Below are 20,437 nucleotides of genomic sequence, written 5' to 3'. Positions count from 1 at the left end.
CCTTTCTTCCAGAAACAGCTGCCTGCTGCTAATGCAATTTTGATGTGCCTGGCTTGAAGTGCCTGCCATTTGCTGGCCAGTTGGTCAAACCGGCAGCTCCAGCTCACTGACAGGCATTTATAATTAACAGAGTTTTTAATGGATCCTCCTTGGGGCATGTCTTCTTCTGAAGCAGCTGCAGTTTTGCTCATGCAAACAGAGTTTACTAAAGCTGTTGGGCCACATGAAGAACTCTGTAAGAGATTTAAAGAGCAAAGACAAGGCAGAGGGATGGGAAGTGCAAATTTGCAAGCACTTTCACTGGCTTTGCAGTGGCTTGCATTATCCCAGGGCTTGTGCTGCATTCCACAAGCACCCCCAGACCCAGGTATCAGTAGCACCTGTCCCCACCCATGTCCCAGGTTCCCTCAGTCCCTGCTTTTGCAGGCACTTGCCTGGCCCTGTGCCCCACAGCCCTCATTCACCAGGGGATGCCAAGGGTCCTCACAGAAAAGGACACCATAGGACCACTGTCATTAAAAGAACTTGCAGGTATAGGTGGTCTGAGCGCTCAGGATCATGGGGGCCTACTGCCCGCCAGCTGTGGTCTCTCAGAGGAGGGGTAGATAAGAACATGTGGCACTACGGCCTAAAATCGTCACTAACTGAAGGAAGTTTTAATTTAAAAATGCCAGGTACTGAAGACACCAATCACTTTAGGGTGCTCCGGGGTTTCAGTTGTAAAGTGCAGTAAAATCATGCAGAAATCAAGACAAGTCTTCCCGTGTTTTCCAAACAGGAGCTGGCGTGGGGCGCATAACTTCCTCTTGTCTTCTCAGAGAAATAAATCATAGTATTTGAAATAAATCATAGTATTTAAACTATAACTAGACCAAAGGCAAAACACACTCTAAAACAAAGCTTTAAAGTTGTTTAGATCTCAGTTTAGGCCATCTGAGTGAAATGTAAACAGATTGCTGCCTGTATTTATGGTTTTGTTGCCATTTGCAGAGTGCTGTGCCAACAAGGCACACTGCATCCCACACTTTCACTTCAATGGTGCTTGAAGAATGAAGTTGAAAACAAGGCCTCTCGGTCCTTGTTTGAATCATTTTAGAGTAAGATGTTTAAAAGCACTTGAAACTGCATTTCTGTCCTCCACTTTGCTTGTAGTGAAATTAAGGGGGGACAGAGCCAAGTGCAATTGAAATTCCACTAGTTATATTTTGTATTAGAGTGGAACTGCTGGTTTACCAAGCAATGCACAACTACCCACTTACACGGAGACAGGAACCACAGCATGGAGGTACAAGGAAGTAGATACGCATCTATGTTCTCTGTTGCCAGCATTTAGCTCCAAAGCAAGGAGATTAGAGCTTAAAATAGCAGCAGACCTGCATGGTCACTAACTGATCTTGTAAAAGTCACGGCAGAGATTTGAAGCTGTTGTCCATCTGCCAACCTTCAGTGAAGTTATCGGGGCAAGACAGAGTTGCAGGATGAGGACAGTTAAATTCCCCAAGAGGTGTTTGAACTGAGACAGACAAATTTGATATGACAAAGGACAGAGGAAAGGGTGAAAGATGAGGAACATCATCCCAGATTGCAGGAGCAAGAGCCAGGTTGAGCATCCACGGCTGTATGGCACCTCAGGTCTGAGCTGGAAGACCAGAGAGGTGTCAGAGAGGGAAGGTCTGGTTGGGGGACAGGTGAAGATCACACAGGGTGTTCAAGGCTAGGGCCAAGAGCTTGCTCTGGGAAAACAAGAGGGAACAGCAGAGAATCAGAGGAGCGATCAGGAGGCATAAACAGGGCTCTGCTCGAGTGAGAATGTGGAGGAAAAGAAGGGATGTAAGGCATACAAAAGAAGGAAAGTGGCTGAGCATATGGACAGCAAAAGCACAGACTGAGTCTTGCCTGTGACATGAAGGTCTCTGCTATGTTCAAAGAAAACGAAAAAACAGGACCACAATGACTGAAGTGAGGTAAAAAAGGTGATTCAGGCAATATGAGCCTCAAGGCCAAGAAGAGAACTATAAAAGGGTTGAAAGTCATATTTCTGCATCTCTGTGAAGGCAATGTTGCATGTTTGTGTGCCCCCTTAGGAAAGCAGCAATGGAGGATGGCTCTGACCCCTTAACTTCCCATCTCCTGCAGCAAAGTGTGACTGTACAGCAGAAGATTGGCAGCAGGAAAAAAAACACAGTGCAGTTGGGCGTGACAAGCCATAACTCTCCTTAAGCACAAGAAGCTCAGGAGCATGAAATTAATTTTATGACCCTGTCCTACATTTACCGTAACTGAAACACAAAGGGAGGTGAACACCTTTGCCCAGAAGGCAAATTTCCTGCTACCTCTTGGAGAGCAATAGGCTCTGGTGCACTGCCTTGGGTCACATTCTGATAAGCTAGTGGGAGGAGGCAAGGATGGGAGCTGGGGGAAGTCAGGTATGGCAATGCCAGTGCCTTGTGCACCATCTCCTAACTGTGGGTTAAGCCAGTTGAGAGGCAAGCTTCTTTATCTGTTCACACTCCTCCTGGCGCTCATAGGCTGGCTGTGTCCAGCACTGGTACCACACCAGGTGCCTGGATCACAGGCTGCAGAGGGACAACTGTCAACACAGGTCAGCCCCCTCTTAGTGGAGGAGGGAGATGGGGGCACACACCATCAGCATCTGTCAAAATGTCTTTGAGCTGGCAGTAGCCCTTTAGCTAAGACAGTAGCAAATGGCATAGTAACCCTGGCACAGATGTGAGCCCACTCTTGCAGCAGGCAGAGGGGGCACCGAGATTACAGAGGGCAGGAAGGGTGGTTTGAAGCCACATCACCCATCTGCAGCACCACAGCTCATGTCAGGAATAGGGGTGTCCCAAACTGGAGCTGGTCCAGGAGATGCCTTTGAAGACTGGAAACATTGCAACAGGATTATTTTTGTGGTGAAAGATTTCATGCCACAGGCTCTCAGGATACAAATTGCCCTTTGCTGGTTTGTTAGGGGCCTAGAATATATATAAAAGGGAGCAATTCTCTCTTGCAGTAGAAACTAGAGGAGAAAGAAAATGCTGCAAATTCCTTTCAGAGACCTGTACTCACATCTCCCAGTTGGGACAGTGGAAATACCATTGCTGAGGGGCTTCCAAACCCAGGGAGCACTGTGCATCCATGCATGCTGTGAGAAACAGTTGTGCATTGCTGGGGCATTATATTAGGTGCCCTAATGAGCTCTGAGCTGCTAAGGTGATCTGGCAGCCCCAGCAAATGCCATTTTCTAGGAGCTTCCTGAAATAGTCTGCAGTTAAACGAGCACATCTGTTTTGGTTACCTGATCCTCAGGCAGAGGGGAAAGAGCAGGCCTGCAGTACCCCAGAGAAATAAATACGTCTGTGTGAGCAGAGTTGAACTGAATGGAGTTATTTATGGACGATACTGCAGAGCTGAGCGCAGAGCTGGGCAGCCACGGTGCCTCTAGCAGCTGAGGTCTGTGTGTGGGAGCTGTGGGCAGCTCCTCACCATGCTCTTCTGGCCGTGCTCGGGTGAAGGGTATGACACACAAAATTTGCGTGCTAGCACAGATCTGAGCACAGAATTCTCCAGATACATTCTGCCCTGTGACAGCCCATGACGAAAATCACTTATTTGTAACATTGTTTAATTGAACACACAACGAGTTTCAGGGAATATGCATTTCCTGTGATGCTATTTTAGTGTCAAAATTACTCTATCAGCAGCCTATTTAAAATAGGATTATGATGAAGCACTAATCTTATTAGCTAATTGTGCTTGCTGGTCTATGGTTGTGTATTTCATGGCCAAATCATAATGGTTGGCTGAGGGGCTCTGCAGGCAGAATACTTCTAATTCCCTCTGGATTTCATTATTGTGGCTGCAGAGGATGGAAGAGAATAGCAGATGAAGCTGTTGCTGTTTAGGTTCATCATGCTGCCTGTGCCTTGTACTGAGCTGTGCCCTTAGGCTGAGCAAGTTGGCAGGACTCATCTGGAAGAGTGAAAACACAAATCTTTTATTTGTCTGGGCTTTTTTATTACAAAAAAAATTAACGCTTTTGCTCAGGGAAGCTGCTCTTTTGTTGTTGTTGTTGTTGTTGTTGTAAGATGAGACTACTTCAGTGTGAATTACTTCTCATTTAGAATAGTTTCAACCAGGTAACATGCACAAGCACACCATAGGCATACCTGCATGTATGTGACATGCACAGTACCACTTACCTGCTGTGTTACCACTACCACAGCAAGATGCTGTGTGTCCTGGACTGCAGTGGTGCACAGTTTCTTACCAAGCATTCTTAACAGTTTTTCTATCAGAAAAGGCAGTGACATCTTTGCCCCCTTGCAAACGTAAGACTCTCAGGAGATGGTCTCTCCAGTAGCTCCTTATGTCTGCTGCAAATCTGATGATCTTCAGGCTACAGGGGCTCATCTGTCTTCATACGGTTTTGCCAGACACACCCACGAAAATGCTTAATTCTAGCCAAAGACGACCTAATTCTTTTTAATTGCCAGCAGGAGAAGCAGTTTTTTTTGCCCAGGGTAGCTGTAATTGGTAGAGGCAAGCACAAATACTCACTGCGCAAAGAAATGCACTGCTGCCATCCCTCCAGTAAGTGAGGCACAAGTAGTGCTCCTGGATCTTCTCTGAGGTTTCCCGCAGCCTGCTTCTGAAGAGGGTCTTTGTATTCTGGTATCTCACTTACTGCTTATAGCCTTTTCCATATTTATTGGCTTTTCCACTGCCTTTTCACTACTTACTGCTTTTCTAGCCTGATCCCTCCAGAAGGGCTAGCTGGAAAACATCTCCAAAAGCTCAACAGGTGAGGGCATAGTTACAAGGTGCAAATCGGCACTCTGCAGCCTAGACACTGAGCAAGGCTTTGCCATTGCTGGGACTTACCCCAGTTGATGTCTTGCCTCTGACTTGGCAGGTGATCAGTCCATTCCTTCCTTCCTCCCACTTCCCTCACCGTGCTTGGGCACTTCCAGAGCCCAAGCACAGTTTGTGGCAACATATCAAATGTTCAACTTGCTACTAACAACAGCTGTCTTGTCCCCATGGCTCAAAAACTTGATGTGCACTTTTTACTTGTCTTGTTATGTGCTAGTCCTAAATTAAAACCAGATTAAGATTATAGTAAGGTTGGGGGCCCTGGCCCATGAATGCAGTGATGTGAACATAAATGTCAGGTTTGTGTGTAGTTCTCCTACATCCTTCATTCAAGATTTGCTTCCTTATTATTTCTTTATGAAACTTAATAGCTTTTCAAGCTGTGCATCTTCTGGGAAATTCAGACCTACACACTCTTGTGCTGGGTTTTTTGGGAAGCAAATTCTATTTTGAAAAAGCTCTCAAGCTTCCTCTTCGTCATAAACAGAGTGAAACTCAAATGCTCTTATGGCACACTGGCCTCCTGCTGTGATGCAATACAAGCCCTTCTGAGGTTTCTCGTCCTCGTGTTGTCTCACCATGAATGGATTTAACACCAGAGCTTTCAAAGGCAAGCTGTGGTGCTCCTTGCCTGGAGGCAGCAGGACTTCTATGCTCATGAGGCAGTCCTCCACAGTCCTCCTACCAGGTCTTATAAAATGGGCAGCAAACTCACACTTTGAAATTCCTTTACTTTCTCTAGCATGTTCCAATGTTAGGTATTAAAGTCAACTTTTGTTGTCGTCATTAGGAGTAGTGCAATTTGAAGACGTTTGAAGGGATCCAGCAGTGCCTTCAAACAAGTGTATTTTTCTTCTTGCAGGAAGCAGAGCGTTCCTGGCCTGGGATATGAGAGATCTTGTTTCAGTCCAGTTCTATCATAGAGTGCTTTGTGCATGGTTTGCTTCCCATTATCAGAGGCTTAAAAACCAAAATAAACACCTGGGTTCTGTTCTGAGCCATCCGTTCCCCCTCTGTGGGACTGACATAGTTACTGTTCTTGTTGCTCCATCCTTGTGTTGATGAAAAGTGAGGGCAATCCCAACACAAAAACACGGGGTAACTAAGTGGCATCCTGTGCCAGGAAAGCTTTCACTGAAACCAGAAGTGTTGGAAACAAATCAGTAGATGACTTATGGTGAAAGGAAGTCAGGATGACTTCATGAATCTAATGAGCTACCAAGGCCCACTAAAGGACTGGAGCATGTTTGCTAATGGAGGAATCAATTTTTAGATATTTAAGCATCAGAACCAGATGAGTCTCAGGTGTCCATGTCTGTATCATTTGCTTGCAACTTTCTGCCCAATTCACTGCCTCTTGCAGCTGCAGAGAGGCATTTTCATATCCCAATTTCTCACATAGCTGTACCTGCCCCTGTTTCATTCATTTGCCCATTTTGCTGCAGTATCTGAGTGCCTACTGGTCTTCAATGTACTCACCTTCACAGCATCCCCATTAAAGTGGGGAAAGAGAGGCACAAAGACAGCACGTGATGAACCTCAGGCTACAGAGGAGTTCTGTGGTGGAGCAGCAGTGTCTTGGCCCCAGGGAGGTGTCAACATCTTTGACCTGCCCCTCTTACCCAAAAGCCTCTGGAACAAAGACAGGGGTACATGGAGGGCTCCACAATCAGGAGAGGTGGCCAGACCACCCTGGTCCTTCTGACATCGCCAATGCCTACTGAATGTTTTTTGGCCAAGATTTGTGTTCCTTCCAGGACGTAACATTTAAAACTACAATACAGCTAAGAGCTGTCAGAAAAGTAATTAAGTCAAGAGCCATCTTATCACTATTAATGTTTCTGGTACTGTGGCAGGGTCTTACCTTTTTTTTTTTAAGGGTCCAGGCCTGTGGTTTCTTCTTCAAAGCATTGCAGTGTGAAACACTTGCTCACCCATTTATTTGTCTTCCACTTGATTACTGTCAGCTGAGGTAGCTAGAGAAAACAATTCAGCAGCTTCTGTTATAGGCACAGTTTCTAGCTTTGAGTGCTCTAGCAGGGATCTCAGAAAATCTGCTCTGGTGCTGGATTTTCTTCCACTTCAATTTTAGCATATATAAGGTAAACAAGTACTGAACGTTAGATGGAGATTATGGCAGTAGGTGTCCAAAAAATAGCTTTTTAGGTGCTCTGTGTGTGGGAGTACAAGCTCCATCTATGTCACACATTAATACTTCAAACAGTGATTAGATATTCCAAGTAATCTCTCCCTGGGAACTAGCTCGTCTCCATTAAACATCTAAACACCAACAACTACAACTAGGCCAGCTCCTTAGTGGCCCCGGTGGAGGAAGGAACCATGCCAAACCAGCAGTGCAGCATCTGGCCCCGCTGGCTGGGAGAAGGATCCTGTTTGCTGCAGGATGAGGGTGCACGCAGGGGCCCGGTCCCCCGTGTGAGGGAGCAGAGCTCCAAGGAGCTGTGCTGTCCTGCAGGCAAGGAGACTGTCGGCTGTGGTGGGACAGCAGGGCAGGTCAGGAAACAGGGATTTGAGGAGGTGTCTGCCCACACCGCTCTGCAGTTGCCAGTGCCAGGGAGCGGGTCCCGAGGCTCATGTTCAGGGGTACGTGCTCACTGCGTGCAGTGTCTTGGCAGTGGGAACCGCTGTGTGGCTGAAGGACAAATCCTGCTTTTGCAGTTCCAGTCCTCTCTCCCCAGGTCCCTGCACTAATAGCTTCCTGGGTTTTCTTGCACACCCAACCCCAGTTCTCTCAGGTTTTCCTTCCACTTCGAGTCCCATGTCCCATTCTGTTCTCCCTGCACACACTTCTCTCACTAGCCCTCCACAGCCCACCTTTAGCCCCCTTTTTTTTTCCTGGAAGCCACAAAACTTTTTGTTTCAGAGTTGGGGCAACTGGCATTCCCCTCCCCAGACAATGCTTCATTCCCTCACTGCTGGAGGGTAAGGAGGGCCAAAGAGCTCCTGTTCTGCAGTTCTGACATAGGCAAAACCCAGTGGAAACCAGAGAGGGTTTTCATAACCTGTATGCACCATGTCTCCTGCCCCCAACACTCTGCTGATGAAGGGTGGTCTCTTTTGCTCCACGCAACTAAACACATCTAGCCAAACAGCTTCACCCTTAACCAACCATGAAAAAGACACTCTGAGTCAAGGGGACATACCTTCAGAGGATCTGCAAGATGCTGAGACGTGCAGCAAAACACTTGGTTTCACGGCATGGTGTCCTGCCTGATGGTTTGCTGGTCCTTTTCATCCTACCTCTATTTAGTCATTTGCCACAATGGCTTGAGCCTTGGGTTCAGAAGTGGCAGTGAGTCCCAGATAAAGTAAACCACCTTAGGCAAACGCAGTGCTGAAGTGGTTTGCAGCAAAGAATATTACAAGCAAGAAAACATGGTTCAGCTTGGCTTATTAGTGTATTAAAAATCTGGCAGTAAAGGAAACATAAATTTGCTGTGCCCATGGGAGAGAGAGGAGAAGCAAAGGAATATTTGCAAGTGCACATGCCTCTGCTAGTAAGATTATACTGGTGCTCTTATTAATTGCTTCTATTCACCATACACCTTCAGCTATCCAGTCTTGCTAGAGAAGCTCTGCATAACAGCAACCCTGCTTAGGGAGCAGAGAGCACTTAAAGGACCTTGCAGAACAAGGAGGTGTTCCCACAAGAAGTGCTGAGCTGGGATGTGCAGTTTGCATAGCTCATAGTACATAACAACATTTCCTTCATCCCTCCCTACTCTGCATCCCCCCACAGCTGCTCCTGTAAGGCAAAGCACATGTTATTAGCCAGTCAGTTCCAGACAGCCTTCGCAGTCCTGAGAGTCCTGCATCCTGGGTAAAAGCAGGAGACTCTCTGCGTATACCATGTGTGATGGCAACCTTGATTTCTACGGTGAAGGCTTTAGCAACCTCTTTTGTGTGGGACTGATGTTTCAACACACCCTTAGCCTTAATATCAGGGAGGCCAAGGAACGTGGTGATGAGTGAAACTGTGGGCAAAAAGTTAGAGGCAGCTTCCTATCCTCAGGTCAGAAGCCGAGGAGCAAAAGGTTAGAGAGAAGACAGCAAAAACCCCACCTTTGCTCTACAAAACTCCATTCACCCTATGCAGCTCAGTGAAATATTAATATCACAATGCACTTGTTGGCACCAAGACAATGAGAGGGCCAAGAAGGCACACCCAGCACTACTTCAGCTACTTGGCTAAAGGGCAAGCACAGAGCAAAGCAAAGCCTGAGCAAAGATTTAGATGGGCTCTGCTTGGTTTCAGGGATGTGAAACAGTATTCCTAAGAAGAGCAGGGCTCAGCACCCTGCAGGGAAGACAGATAAATTTATTTCTTACTTAAAAAGAAAAACTTTATTTTGATACATTAAAAAATCTATACATTTCTTAGACTAAAATACAGTTTTGCATCAGTATTCTGGCACAATGTCAGTTTACACAGAAAATCTAAGATTAGATCAGCACTGTTAATTTCCTTTCTCTTCCTGCATTCGAAGCTTGCAATGTAAAACATTTCACATTCTCAAGACAACAATAAACAGTGTCACATTTACTTTTCCCATTCCCAAAGGAGGTGGCATTCCACTGGAAAAAGGAGCACGTGTCAGTTGATCTTGATTCAATGTAAATCACTAAGCCAGTCCAGGGGTTTGATTGCCTTGTTCGAAGTATGAGTGAAAGATGATGAAAAATTTGTTTCCAGATGAAGCTTTGATGACAATGCATGTGCTGTGAAGCCTTTACAACATGTTCAGAAGATTTTCCTTTTTCCTCAGGGCAGTTGCTATGATCAGCAACACAATCCACCCTTCCTTTCTATAGATATAGAACTCCACTTTCTTTCTTGCTCTGAAATGCTCCAGAGCAAAATAAAAGCAGGGCACAGGGGATGTTGCTGTGAGATGTCTGTGAATCGGAATGTGAATGTTATTAACTACTGTGATGATCTTGCGGAATATTTTCCACCTGTGAAACCCTGTTCTCCATGGCTCCGCCTAACCTCTGGCAGCTGCTTTCTGGCCTACATGAGAAATAAAACAACCTTTCTGTTTTCTCCTCCCTCGCTCCTCTAGGAGACACTATCACATTTCCTGCAGCACTCTTTTTCTCATGAGAGATATTCTCCCTTTTCAGTTTGAGTAAGGAGGGACCCAAGCAATACTAACACTGGAGCACACACATTATTTATTTGAGAGTTAAAAATTATTACTTTCATAAGAACTCCAGTCCATCCCCAACTTCTGCTATGTTTCAGGAGTAACCAGCTTCCTAACTCACAAAGCCTTTCCGAAATACTCCCCACCTGCCCCTACTTCACTCGTGCCAGGGGAGGGTAAGCGGTGGTGCGCTTGAGGAACATGCAGCCAGCATCTTCCCTCACATGCACAGAGAGGCCAGAGCTGTCTTTAAAGTCACTAAAATCAGGCTAGTTCTGCGAATGTCAGCTGGTACTTTTGCTCTGAATTTTTGCAACTTTGGTTCTAAGGGAATCCTATGTTCCCATAGAAAAGCACCAAATGCTTAAAACACCCAATTCTGCTCATTGTAGTCACTTATGATGACTTGACCTCAGTGAGACAAGACAGCAGAGTAGAATCTGATGGTGTTTGCTGGTTTTCTACTAGTCCTGTTTTAACAGATCTCTCTCAAATGAATGCCAGATAGTTTAGCCTCCAAATGGGTATTTTCAGATGGATTCATGCTAACTATTGTCCCTAAAAATATTTTTGTAATCCTGATATCTCTGAAGAGCTTTGGCTTGATTGCCTCAGCTTGCAAACACTGCAAGACACATCACAGCTCCATCCCAGATCAGAAATTCTGCCTTTTATACACAACCCACCTCACCAGAGACAAATTTAATCTCTCATCGTTCTAAATATAAAAGAAAAAAAAAATACCTTGAGAACAGTATTTGCTACAGAACACAGGAAATACAAATTTACTAGTCTCCATATCTCTTTTTATGCGATGGAAATAACAGCAGAGATGAAATAGTTGAAAAAGCATTTAAAAATGAAATATTTAGAGTAAACTTCCATTATCCCAACAAGCAAGCTGAGTGCAAGAAATGCTTCAAATAAGTCTGTTGCGTTTTGTTTTGGGAAACACCACGGGTTTTTTTCCACAAAGATGAAACAGGATTTCTGTGGCGATAATGTGACACACAAGCTGTTCAAGAATCAATGGACTAGTGATGTTTAGATTTAGTAACAGTATCTGCACAGGCAAAGCCATGATTTAAAAAACAGGGATGCTGTTAAGTATCTACTTCTAAATCTTAGAGTGTTTCTTAAAATGACTGTGCCATCTTCAATACAGCATGTAATATGCACTTAGAACCAAATGATCACTGGATAGTGATGATGAGTATACGTCTGTTACATGCATTTTATTCTGACTCTATAACATACATTCATAGAATACATCATATCCACTCAGAGCAAACCACTAAAGTGCATGCCCTGAGGGCACATTAAGTAAGCTGTCTCCAACACTGGCTGCTCAATTGCCAGAACACTGATACAGAAAGGGCTCATTTTTGCTTTATATCCCCATTTTGTGCTGAAAGAGTAAGAGCTAGCATCCCCTGCTCCCTCCATGAAAGGGAGCACTATGGAGCAGGCTAATTGCCTGCTGTGAAAAAAGCCCTTTCAGAAAGAAGTAACCACCCTGAGAAGGTGCTGTACAGAAATGCAGGGAGTGAGTCTTGGATTAAGACTTGAGTAAGCGGACCTGTGTACTCTGTGAGGGTGGGATGGAGTTAAATTTTCTTCACAGCAGCCCACATGGTGCTGTGTTTTAGATTTGTTACCAAAATAACATTGCTAACACATTTTACCTGTTGCTGAGCAGTGCTTGCACAGGGTCAAGGCCTTCTCTGCCTCTCACTCTGCCACCCCAGCAGAGTAGGCTGGGGTTGGGCACAAGGGTACGAGGACACACAGCCAGGACAGCTCACCTGAACAGACTGAAGAAATATTCCATACCATACAATGTCATGCTCAGCACTAAAATTGCATGTGTGTGGCTCCAAAGTAGCCATTGTTTTGAGACTGGCTGGGCATTGGTCTGCTGGTGGGAGGTGGCGATTGCCACTCAATGAACTGTCTTTATCTTGATGCTTTTGTTTTTCCATCCTTCTGGGGAGACTGAGCAAGCTACAGAGTAGGGGCTTACCTGCCAGCAAGGCTCAACCCACCACCACAATGTGCAACTAGGTTTTTCACTTCCAAGTTCTCCCTTATAGGACACGCTTTGCTAATACAGAAAGTCCTTGGGTTATCATGCCAAGCTAAGGCCACATGTAAAACCCCACCCTGGTTTTGGCAGCTGGGAGCATGAACACAAGCTACCGGACAGATGAAGTCACAATTCTGAGCTGGTCATACCACTTGTTTAGTCTGTGGAGCAGCACTGAAACTACTGAAGTGATGGGCTGCACTCCTAACCACAGCAAGCACAGTGATGGAGAAATACACACACACAAAAAAACCCAAACACCTCAGAACTTCAGATCAGCACATGCTCCCCTTTCCATTCACTCCAGGTGACATCCTGAATCATTGCCTTGGGAAAGCATGAGCTAAGATCAGTGGGACAAAAGGGAGCAGACACTGCCACTTGGCACTCCGCTGAAAAAGCAATATAGAAATGAGAGGAAAAAAACCCCAAAGTTCTCTAGAGCTGGAAGACACAGTAAAGACAACACACTGCTGCTCAACTTCCAAATAAAACAGAGAGTAAAATAATGTGGAAAACAAAAAAAAAAAATCAAACCATTTAAAGAATGGCATGCTTTTTTCCTTTGAAACCCAGCTGATCAGAGGCTACGATGCAAACCACCTGCAGAAACCAAATGCTGGGAACTACTAATCCCATTGGCCTGATTTTTACACCCAAACTGTCCTGCGTGAAATCTCCAGTCCTCAAGCACTACTTGGTTCAGTGCGCTTTTCAAGATGATTTCTGTCTCAACTGTCTCATCTCCTCCTCCTGCAGCATTATTCCCAGTGCAGCATCACTCTCTAGTCTAGACTGCTTCCCACAAAGCACTCCACATATTGGCTTTAATAATCAGCTGGCAAAAAAAGTATTTAATCCATCACAACTGGCAGACCCCAGCACCTCTACTGCCAACCTGGGACTTACATGTCAAGTGTTCTCCCACTCCACCATCCCCACTAAGGAAGGAAAGCGGACTCTAAATTTGTCCTGAAAAGTTGTCTCTTCAGTTCTTCTGCTTATCTCCTTGCACAAGACTGAGCTGGAAGAGGGCAGCTTGTAGTTCAGCTGCAAATGAACTTCAAAGGACATGAAAAAGCTTTAAGGGGCCACTGGAAAGCCTGCATGTGGATGAAAAGCCATTTTGGCATGACTGAAAAGCTCTGCATGCCGGATACACACTCAAGAATGGCACACATGATTTTATTAAGGACTTTGTAATTATATAGATTCGTCACTTAAACATTACAACTACCCATAGAAAAGTGTTGCCTGTGTCTTAAACACCATGTAAATAAAACAAATTTATTTTTAAAATAGGATAAACTGCTATAAAAATGGTGCACAGTCAAGTAATACAAAAATAAAAAATTTGTTTCCAACTGCAGTTCTAGTTGCAATTACAGAGAAAAGCCCCAACCCAGGACTTCCAGTAGCAGAGAACACAAACTTGCAGAACTGGTCACAGCAGAAATTTGTTGTCAAAATTAACAGAATACAAGGCTTCAATCAAAGCACCTCCAGTAGTCTCCAAACAAGATTAGTTTATCTGGAAGCAACTGGGTACATGGTAAGTCTCTTAGCCTTGAAATCTAGTTTCTAGGATTCCTCTAAGCCAGTTTTTAAATTTCAGTTGCTAAACCCCACTGATCTACACAAATATCAGTGTTTGGTGCCACTGCTGTCTTAGATACTGGTACAGCAGGAATGCTTCCTCTCCACGAACTTCAGGCTGCTCCAGAGCTACTTCTAGATAGTCTGACCCCTTCCTTGCACTGAGAGGCCTCGCCAGCGCACCAGTTTGAATCTCTAGGTTGAAGCTCTAGTCCAGTTAGCACTTACAACTTCCACAATTTCAGAGCCCGTCTGATGTCGGTGGAGCTACCAATACAGTTCAGTCAAATGACTGGGTAACTCTGCCTTCCTGCCTCCCCAGCAGCTATCATTTCCAAATGCATTTTTATTTTCATACCTTTCATTTAGTTTGGGTTCTGTGATATGAAAAGAGTAAATCCTTTTAATTGGCTTACCAAAAGAAAACTAAACAAATTTAACTTACCAAATTACTTCTAGAAACAGAAGTGAATATTTCACTATTGCCAAAAGGTCAGAGCACTGGTTAGTTACACAGTACTACATGGGGTTTTTTTGAACCTTCGGCAGCAATTTAAAAGTCTGATCCTTTGAAAGGAAGCATAGATAACCGCTTATGTATTAAGTCTTCATAAAATTAGCTGTGTATGTCTCTACCTAGACATACCTCTCCACTCCATCACAAAGCTTCTGTAGAAGAGCTTTACTCTTGCAAAAGATTTTCTTGAATGGAGTGACTGAACCATTGAGGCATTATTTATTTGTACAGAGCTTGTATTTAGTGCAATAAGTTTAAAAATTCTGCTCTGAAATATTAACTTTACATTAACAAAAATAGTTTTCTTAAAAAAATTGTAACAAAAGGAGTATATAGCATAGACAGATCATGAATTCTTAGCAAACACACTTTTAAGCATTTACCATTACAATATGCTGAACAATATTAGCATTCATATCTGGTGAGCTTCCAGATGGAAAAGAAATGTAAGTATCTAATAATAAAGCAAGTTCTCTTGTCATTATTTGATAACTTTAGATAACTCTCCTGGCAGTTACACTTCCAAAGAAATGTTTCTCTGCCCTTTCCTGTCTTAGCTACCAGCAACAGTACATACAAATATGGATGAAACAACAATGGTCCCTTCCACCTCCCAGAGCTCTCTGGCATTAAATGAAATGAAGCATACAGTACTTTTTTCTACAGTAGTACAGTTCATTTCTCTTCCCATCCTCAGCATCTCTATATCCAGGCATGAATTAATCACAAGTATGGCTAAGACTGGGCTTTAACAATCTGTCATTTCAATTGCTCTTATGGAGAATCCATACTGTTTGAAGGAGCACTGCTGAAGTATGAAGGAGGCTCCTGAACTCAAGGGGAGGATCAAGGGCAACAGGTACAAGGGATAAGTAGGGTAAAACGGGAAGTTAATTGCATATAAAAATTATCTGTCCCCATTTTGTAGTTTCTGTTTAACACGAGATGCAAAGGTTCCCACACACCTGAATACCTGAGGAGCTGGTTATTGTGATATCTGATACTGATAAACAAAACTGTGCCCTGCCAGGCCTCTAAAGTAAAATAACTACTTACAAACCCATTTGAACTGAATGAACTCTCATTCAAAACAACCTTTGAAAAAATAAATTTGAACCTTTTCTTGACTGGAAGGTCTTCCTCACACGTAAATGTCCTGAATTTAATGCAAATTTAAACAAACTAAACAAGTAAAACTCTCAGCAGATTAGCAGTGTCACGGGAAATCTGTCTCTAAACCCAGTCACCATTTCAGATTACCTTTACAATGATACCTCCTCCAGATTGTAAAATACCTAGCAAATAAGAATCAACATTTCCATGATCACAATGAATAATTTTAAAAAAAGGAACAACGATAAAGCTGCTTGTAAAAGCCACCCGTATGAAAAGAGTACATGTTTCACAAAAATAATTGTTAAAAAAAGTATTAAATCCCTGTTCCTTTTCTCTGATTTTGGCTGTTTATTTATATATATATATATATGTATGTATATATGTATATATATATACTGTTTTGGAATGTCAATGGGTTCCAATATGGCTGGCTAGTTTCAAGATGAACTTGCTCCAGAGGCCTAGAAAACAAAGTCATACAGTACAGTCTTAGATAAATGCCAAAGGACAAGGAGAAATTGAGTCAAAGGTGTCACTGGAAACCATAAAGAAAGAAGTGTGAAAAGACTTCTTTTTCTTGTGCTTTGATACAAGAACAGAAGGTCTTAAACGTTTCCTCATCTCTATTATTAATACCCATTGAAAATGCAACTGCACTTTGGGCACTTCACTTCTAGAACAAATTGTCATGTCTAAGAAATATCCACATTTCAAGGAGATTAAAGGAAAACCATAAAGACTCTATTATAAATAAATAAATAATCTAATTTTCAGATACCCAATTTCAGAACTGTAAGCACTACTAGTACAGAATAAACTTATGCATTATTCTATTCCAGATGAAACTAAAACCTTTTACCAATGCTTTAGGGAAAGGTATCAGAAATTTCATAGCGGTAACCGCTGTGTCCCATCCTTGTCAGGAGGTGAGATCCTAGTATTTCAGTAGGAGCTGAATGCCCGAAAACGGAAGATCACTTGAGAAAACAAGGCCCAATCAGTCCCAAACAAGACAATCACATGAGCAGCAGAACTGGGAGTAATTCAGCAGGTGACACTCCGGCTGAGCCCCAAGTGCTCAGCATCTTCTCCAGGAGTCCTAAGGGGACCTTCAGCCAGTGCCAGGCTCAAGCGCCTGGAGCCCAGTTCCTAAAAGAACAAGGCCATCCTTGACTCGCAAGTACCTGCTTTGCCCTTTTACAAGGGCAGGTGAATAAAGGTTTTGACATTCAAGCTCTAGGCAGTCACAAATACAAAAGTGCAAGTACTGATCCGAGCTGACACTGAGAAGAGCGTAAGTGGAAAACCACTTAAAGGTAACCCAGTTCTTGAATGAGAGGTTAACATAATACGATTTTGGACTGATGTGACTAGAGTGTTTGCACACCCAATTCTCAATCATTTGAATGGCAGCTTTACATCTACAGTGTTCACACCACTCTGAAAATCCCAACATTAGTGTCTATTTGAACAGCTAGAATTACTCCCAGAAGAAAACAGTAAATGAGCATAGAATTAGTTTTTTACTTGTATAAACATGACAGCATTTAGGCATAAGCAAATCTAGAAATTGGTATGTTATAATGAAATAGCAAGACACGCAAAGCTAGACATCTTTCCACTCTACAGCAGAAACCCATTCCAGCTTAGTCAAAAGTGCTCATGCAACATGGCTTCACATACATAATTGAAAAAAATTTCTACTGTTAGTATATAGTTATTCAGATTCTATTTGATTAAAAAAAAATATCCCCATGGTAAGGAAGTGAGTTAGGCCCCAAATAGTCTGAGAAAGTAATGATGGAAAAATATTTTATTTCGCAAAGTCATATTGCATGATGACAAGTCATACCTTGCCCAGCCTGGCTCTCCATCATATGCTCTCAGTTCTCCACCTTCCAAACTCATCCTCCTATCTGTTATCTGTACCATGTATAGCTGTTCCTTATTCCAGGCTATTCAGACATGCAATGCCTTTCTAACAGGCACACCGTAAGTAAAACAGGCTGCAGAAGCATAGATGATGCATTGTTCACTGTCTGTGTATCTGACAGTGTGAGATGGAAAGAGCACACAAGAGACAAGCAACATAAGTAGTTGGCAATAAAAACAAACAACTGGGAGAAATGTAATTTGAGCAGGTTGAAAGGAATCACTGTATCCAGTTCCTTGGCAGTGTACAAAATAATTTGGTGAGAACTTTGAATGCCTGGTGCTACTTCGCAGCAATGTATGTGCTCAGTAGTGTTCTTCAGGCTTTCACATTGAATGTAAAACGAACAAAAATCATTCAGCTCAGGGCTGAAGAGGATTAAAGTCAGAACAGTCCAACAAATTCCAGAGCCATCTTATTTTGAGAGCACTCAGCAATTGGGGCTGTCTGTGTATACCACATAACACGCACTACTAATCCTAATGAAATGATACTGCCTGTGCTTCATTACACAGTTCCTTTCATCTTACTTTTACAGGTGATGGTCTCAGCTGTGACAAAAACTCTGCCATCCAGGTGATAGGCAAGCTCACGAACAGAAAAAGCAGAACATCTTGAGTGATACAGAGAACAAAAACTTCTCCTGAAGAAGTGTAGTCAGTAAAGACAAAGAGGGAGAAGAAGTAAAAGTGAAACTCTTGGAGGATCGTCACCTCCTCATCTGCACCTACCATTGGTTTTAGCTCTCTGCCCTCAGCTCCATCTCCCCGGCCAGCTTCTTTCACAGATTTCCTACTATTCTCCACAAACTCCTGAAAAACAGTAATGAAGTGAAAAGTGCTTTCATAGACCAGACTCCAAACACCAAATCTCATGACAAAACTTCAAGACGTAACTACTCAAAATGTCAACACAACTTGTTCTTCCCACTTTCTTGCTCAGACTTGTCCACAAAGTATCAAAAAAGCCTGCCAAATAGTCACAAAGGTAAGTAATTTCATTCCAGAAGGGAGACAGGTATTTGCCTTGTGTGCTGTTACAACTTTCGCATTTGTCACACAATGCTCTCCTCTATGGGGAAGAAAGGTAAAAGGCTGCTTGTCAAACAAAAAACAAACAACAGAACCACGAACAAAAACCCCCCAGTTATTACATCCTATCTTGTGAACTGTATGTAATGTTAAACTCCATTAAACAGAGGCACCTGGAGATAATTACTTGCAAGGTCTTGTTGATATCTCTAACTTTCCTCAACTTAAATTCTAAAATTTTTCCCTGGATCACAACCACCTATCCATGAAGATCAGCAAAGGTGGTAATTCCATTTAATGTATTTTTTTCTCTTAAAGGCAAGCATTCTGTAGCAAACTTCAGTAAACTTCTGCTGGTGGTGTTTTGTGATATTGACTGCCGAATGAAAAAACGCACAATGCTTTAAGATTTATCTGCGCTGTCTTCAGAGAGAGCATGCTGCATATCACCCCTACTCCGTGGTATAAAGCAACTCATCAGCTAGTGTTTTATTTATTATATACTCTAGATTCTATAAGGTTTTACAAAAAATTTAATGTTAAGTTTTTGGCATAGTTTTCCAACAAGTAATCAGGAAAAAAAAATGCTAAGAAGTCATGAGAGCCTTCCTCTAGCCTACACACAGCAGTACATATTGTACATACACACAGGGACATATTGTGGGGTTGCCACTTAAAAACATTGTTAGGAAAATTATCTACTCAACAACAAACTGAAGAGCTTGAGGAGCAGAATTTTTACATCTTGGTCTCCAGCTAGACTGAACAGGGAATAAGATGTGGGAATAAGAACTCAATAGTGCAAAGGACCTTGACATAGCATCTAGGCTCCAGGACAGAACATAAAACCTGTTGTCCTCCTTTGGAAAGTACAAAACCCAAGCCTTTACCCCTCGTTTTGCTTCTTTCCATTCTGCACTGTATCATCTACAAGAAATGATAACCAAGAGTATGATTCTCCAAGATGACTGCTCATGTAACAGCCAGCAAATAGAAGCCAATACCAGTGACACCAAGGGAAGGAAGCATCACTACTTATCTGATGCTCATCAGATAACACCATTTGCTGACAAAGCCATGAACAAGACACCAAGGTAATCCAAGTGAAAAAAAAAAAATACCATATTAAACTTAGCAAGTGAGTTCATTCCACCGTCAAAATACCCATTTTATGGAATGATATCCTTAGACTTATACAGCAAGGGGGAGCTTACCATGAGAACTTTATCCATGTAGAATTCCCTCCCAGGGCTCCCATCATTGTATTTTGTATCGATGGCAAAACATAAGAAAAGGACATCAACAACCATTTCATAAATGGAAAGGAAGCAGTGAGCAACCAGGAATGCAAAGAGGCACACAATGATGAGTGGCAGCACCCAGATGGTGTAATCTCGTTGGTAATTCAGCAACATAATCCCAGCCAAACCTGTGCTGCAGACAATCAGGACCTGAAGAAGAAAGCAGAAGACAACTTTAATGGCAGAAGCCTTTTGATATTTTGTGTTGGTTTGACTGTGTTTCTTTAACCTATATGCTCTTTGGTCCGCTAGGGCTAGAACTAGAGGTTACAGATGGTACTGGTAATGACATCTTTACCTCCTGCATTCCCCACATACCAAAGAGTAAATGACATTTTATCCATTGGTCCAGCATGTGTAGGTCAGAATAGCTTCAAACACATCCTTCAACAGAAAAGGTGTTTTTCAGAGCAAAGTATATTTGTATCCTGCTGTCAAAGTTCTAGTGCTATACAACACTTCTGTAAAAAAAACTTTATCCTGTCAATTATAAAAATCCTGGAACCTGACGCTACCAATCAACTAATATGCAATTGGGTTTTTTTTTTTTGTTTGTGGGGGGAAGGAGGTAGTCTTAGGAAGATGGTCTGTTTTTCACTTTGCTGGTTGAAATAACTTCCAAGCTTGTCTTATCTTTGTCTGATCTCCGTACAGGGGAAAGTACATCAGAATTCTTGTGAGGTACTTCATGTAACAGTCTCTGAAGAACGACACTATACGTGACACCCTAACAAATATTTCTCTACGTACTGGTTTGGTCTTCATGAGTAACAAAAGGACTGAAACAACTGTGGCCACTCAACAGTTTGAA

The 20,437-nt window shown here is 43.0% G+C and overlaps 1 protein-coding gene across 4 annotated transcripts in view; it reads right to left on the bottom strand.

The window, feature by feature from the left end:
- Positions 1-9,216: 9,216 nt before the first annotated feature.
- SLC44A1 (solute carrier family 44 member 1) overlaps positions 9,217-20,437 on the bottom strand; it is a 67,642-nt gene continuing 56,421 nt past the window's right edge. For 2 of the 4 annotated variants that reach the window (XM_065045664.1, XM_065045665.1), the window contains exons 14-15: positions 19,540-19,776; positions 17,425-18,106 (exon numbers count right to left, since the gene is read on the bottom strand). In XM_065045664.1, coding sequence (XP_064901736.1) covers positions 17,816-18,106; positions 19,540-19,776 — 528 coding nt within the window. In that variant the 3' untranslated portion in view covers positions 17,425-17,815. The other 2 variants (XM_065045667.1, XM_065045668.1) reach the window with 2 other exon arrangements.

This window comes from Columba livia, chromosome Z (genome assembly GCF_036013475.1).
Source record: "Columba livia isolate bColLiv1 breed racing homer chromosome Z, bColLiv1.pat.W.v2, whole genome shotgun sequence".
NCBI classification, from domain to species: Eukaryota; Metazoa; Chordata; class Aves; order Columbiformes; family Columbidae; genus Columba; species Columba livia.
This window is presented reverse-complemented; position numbering and strand designations above follow the sequence as displayed.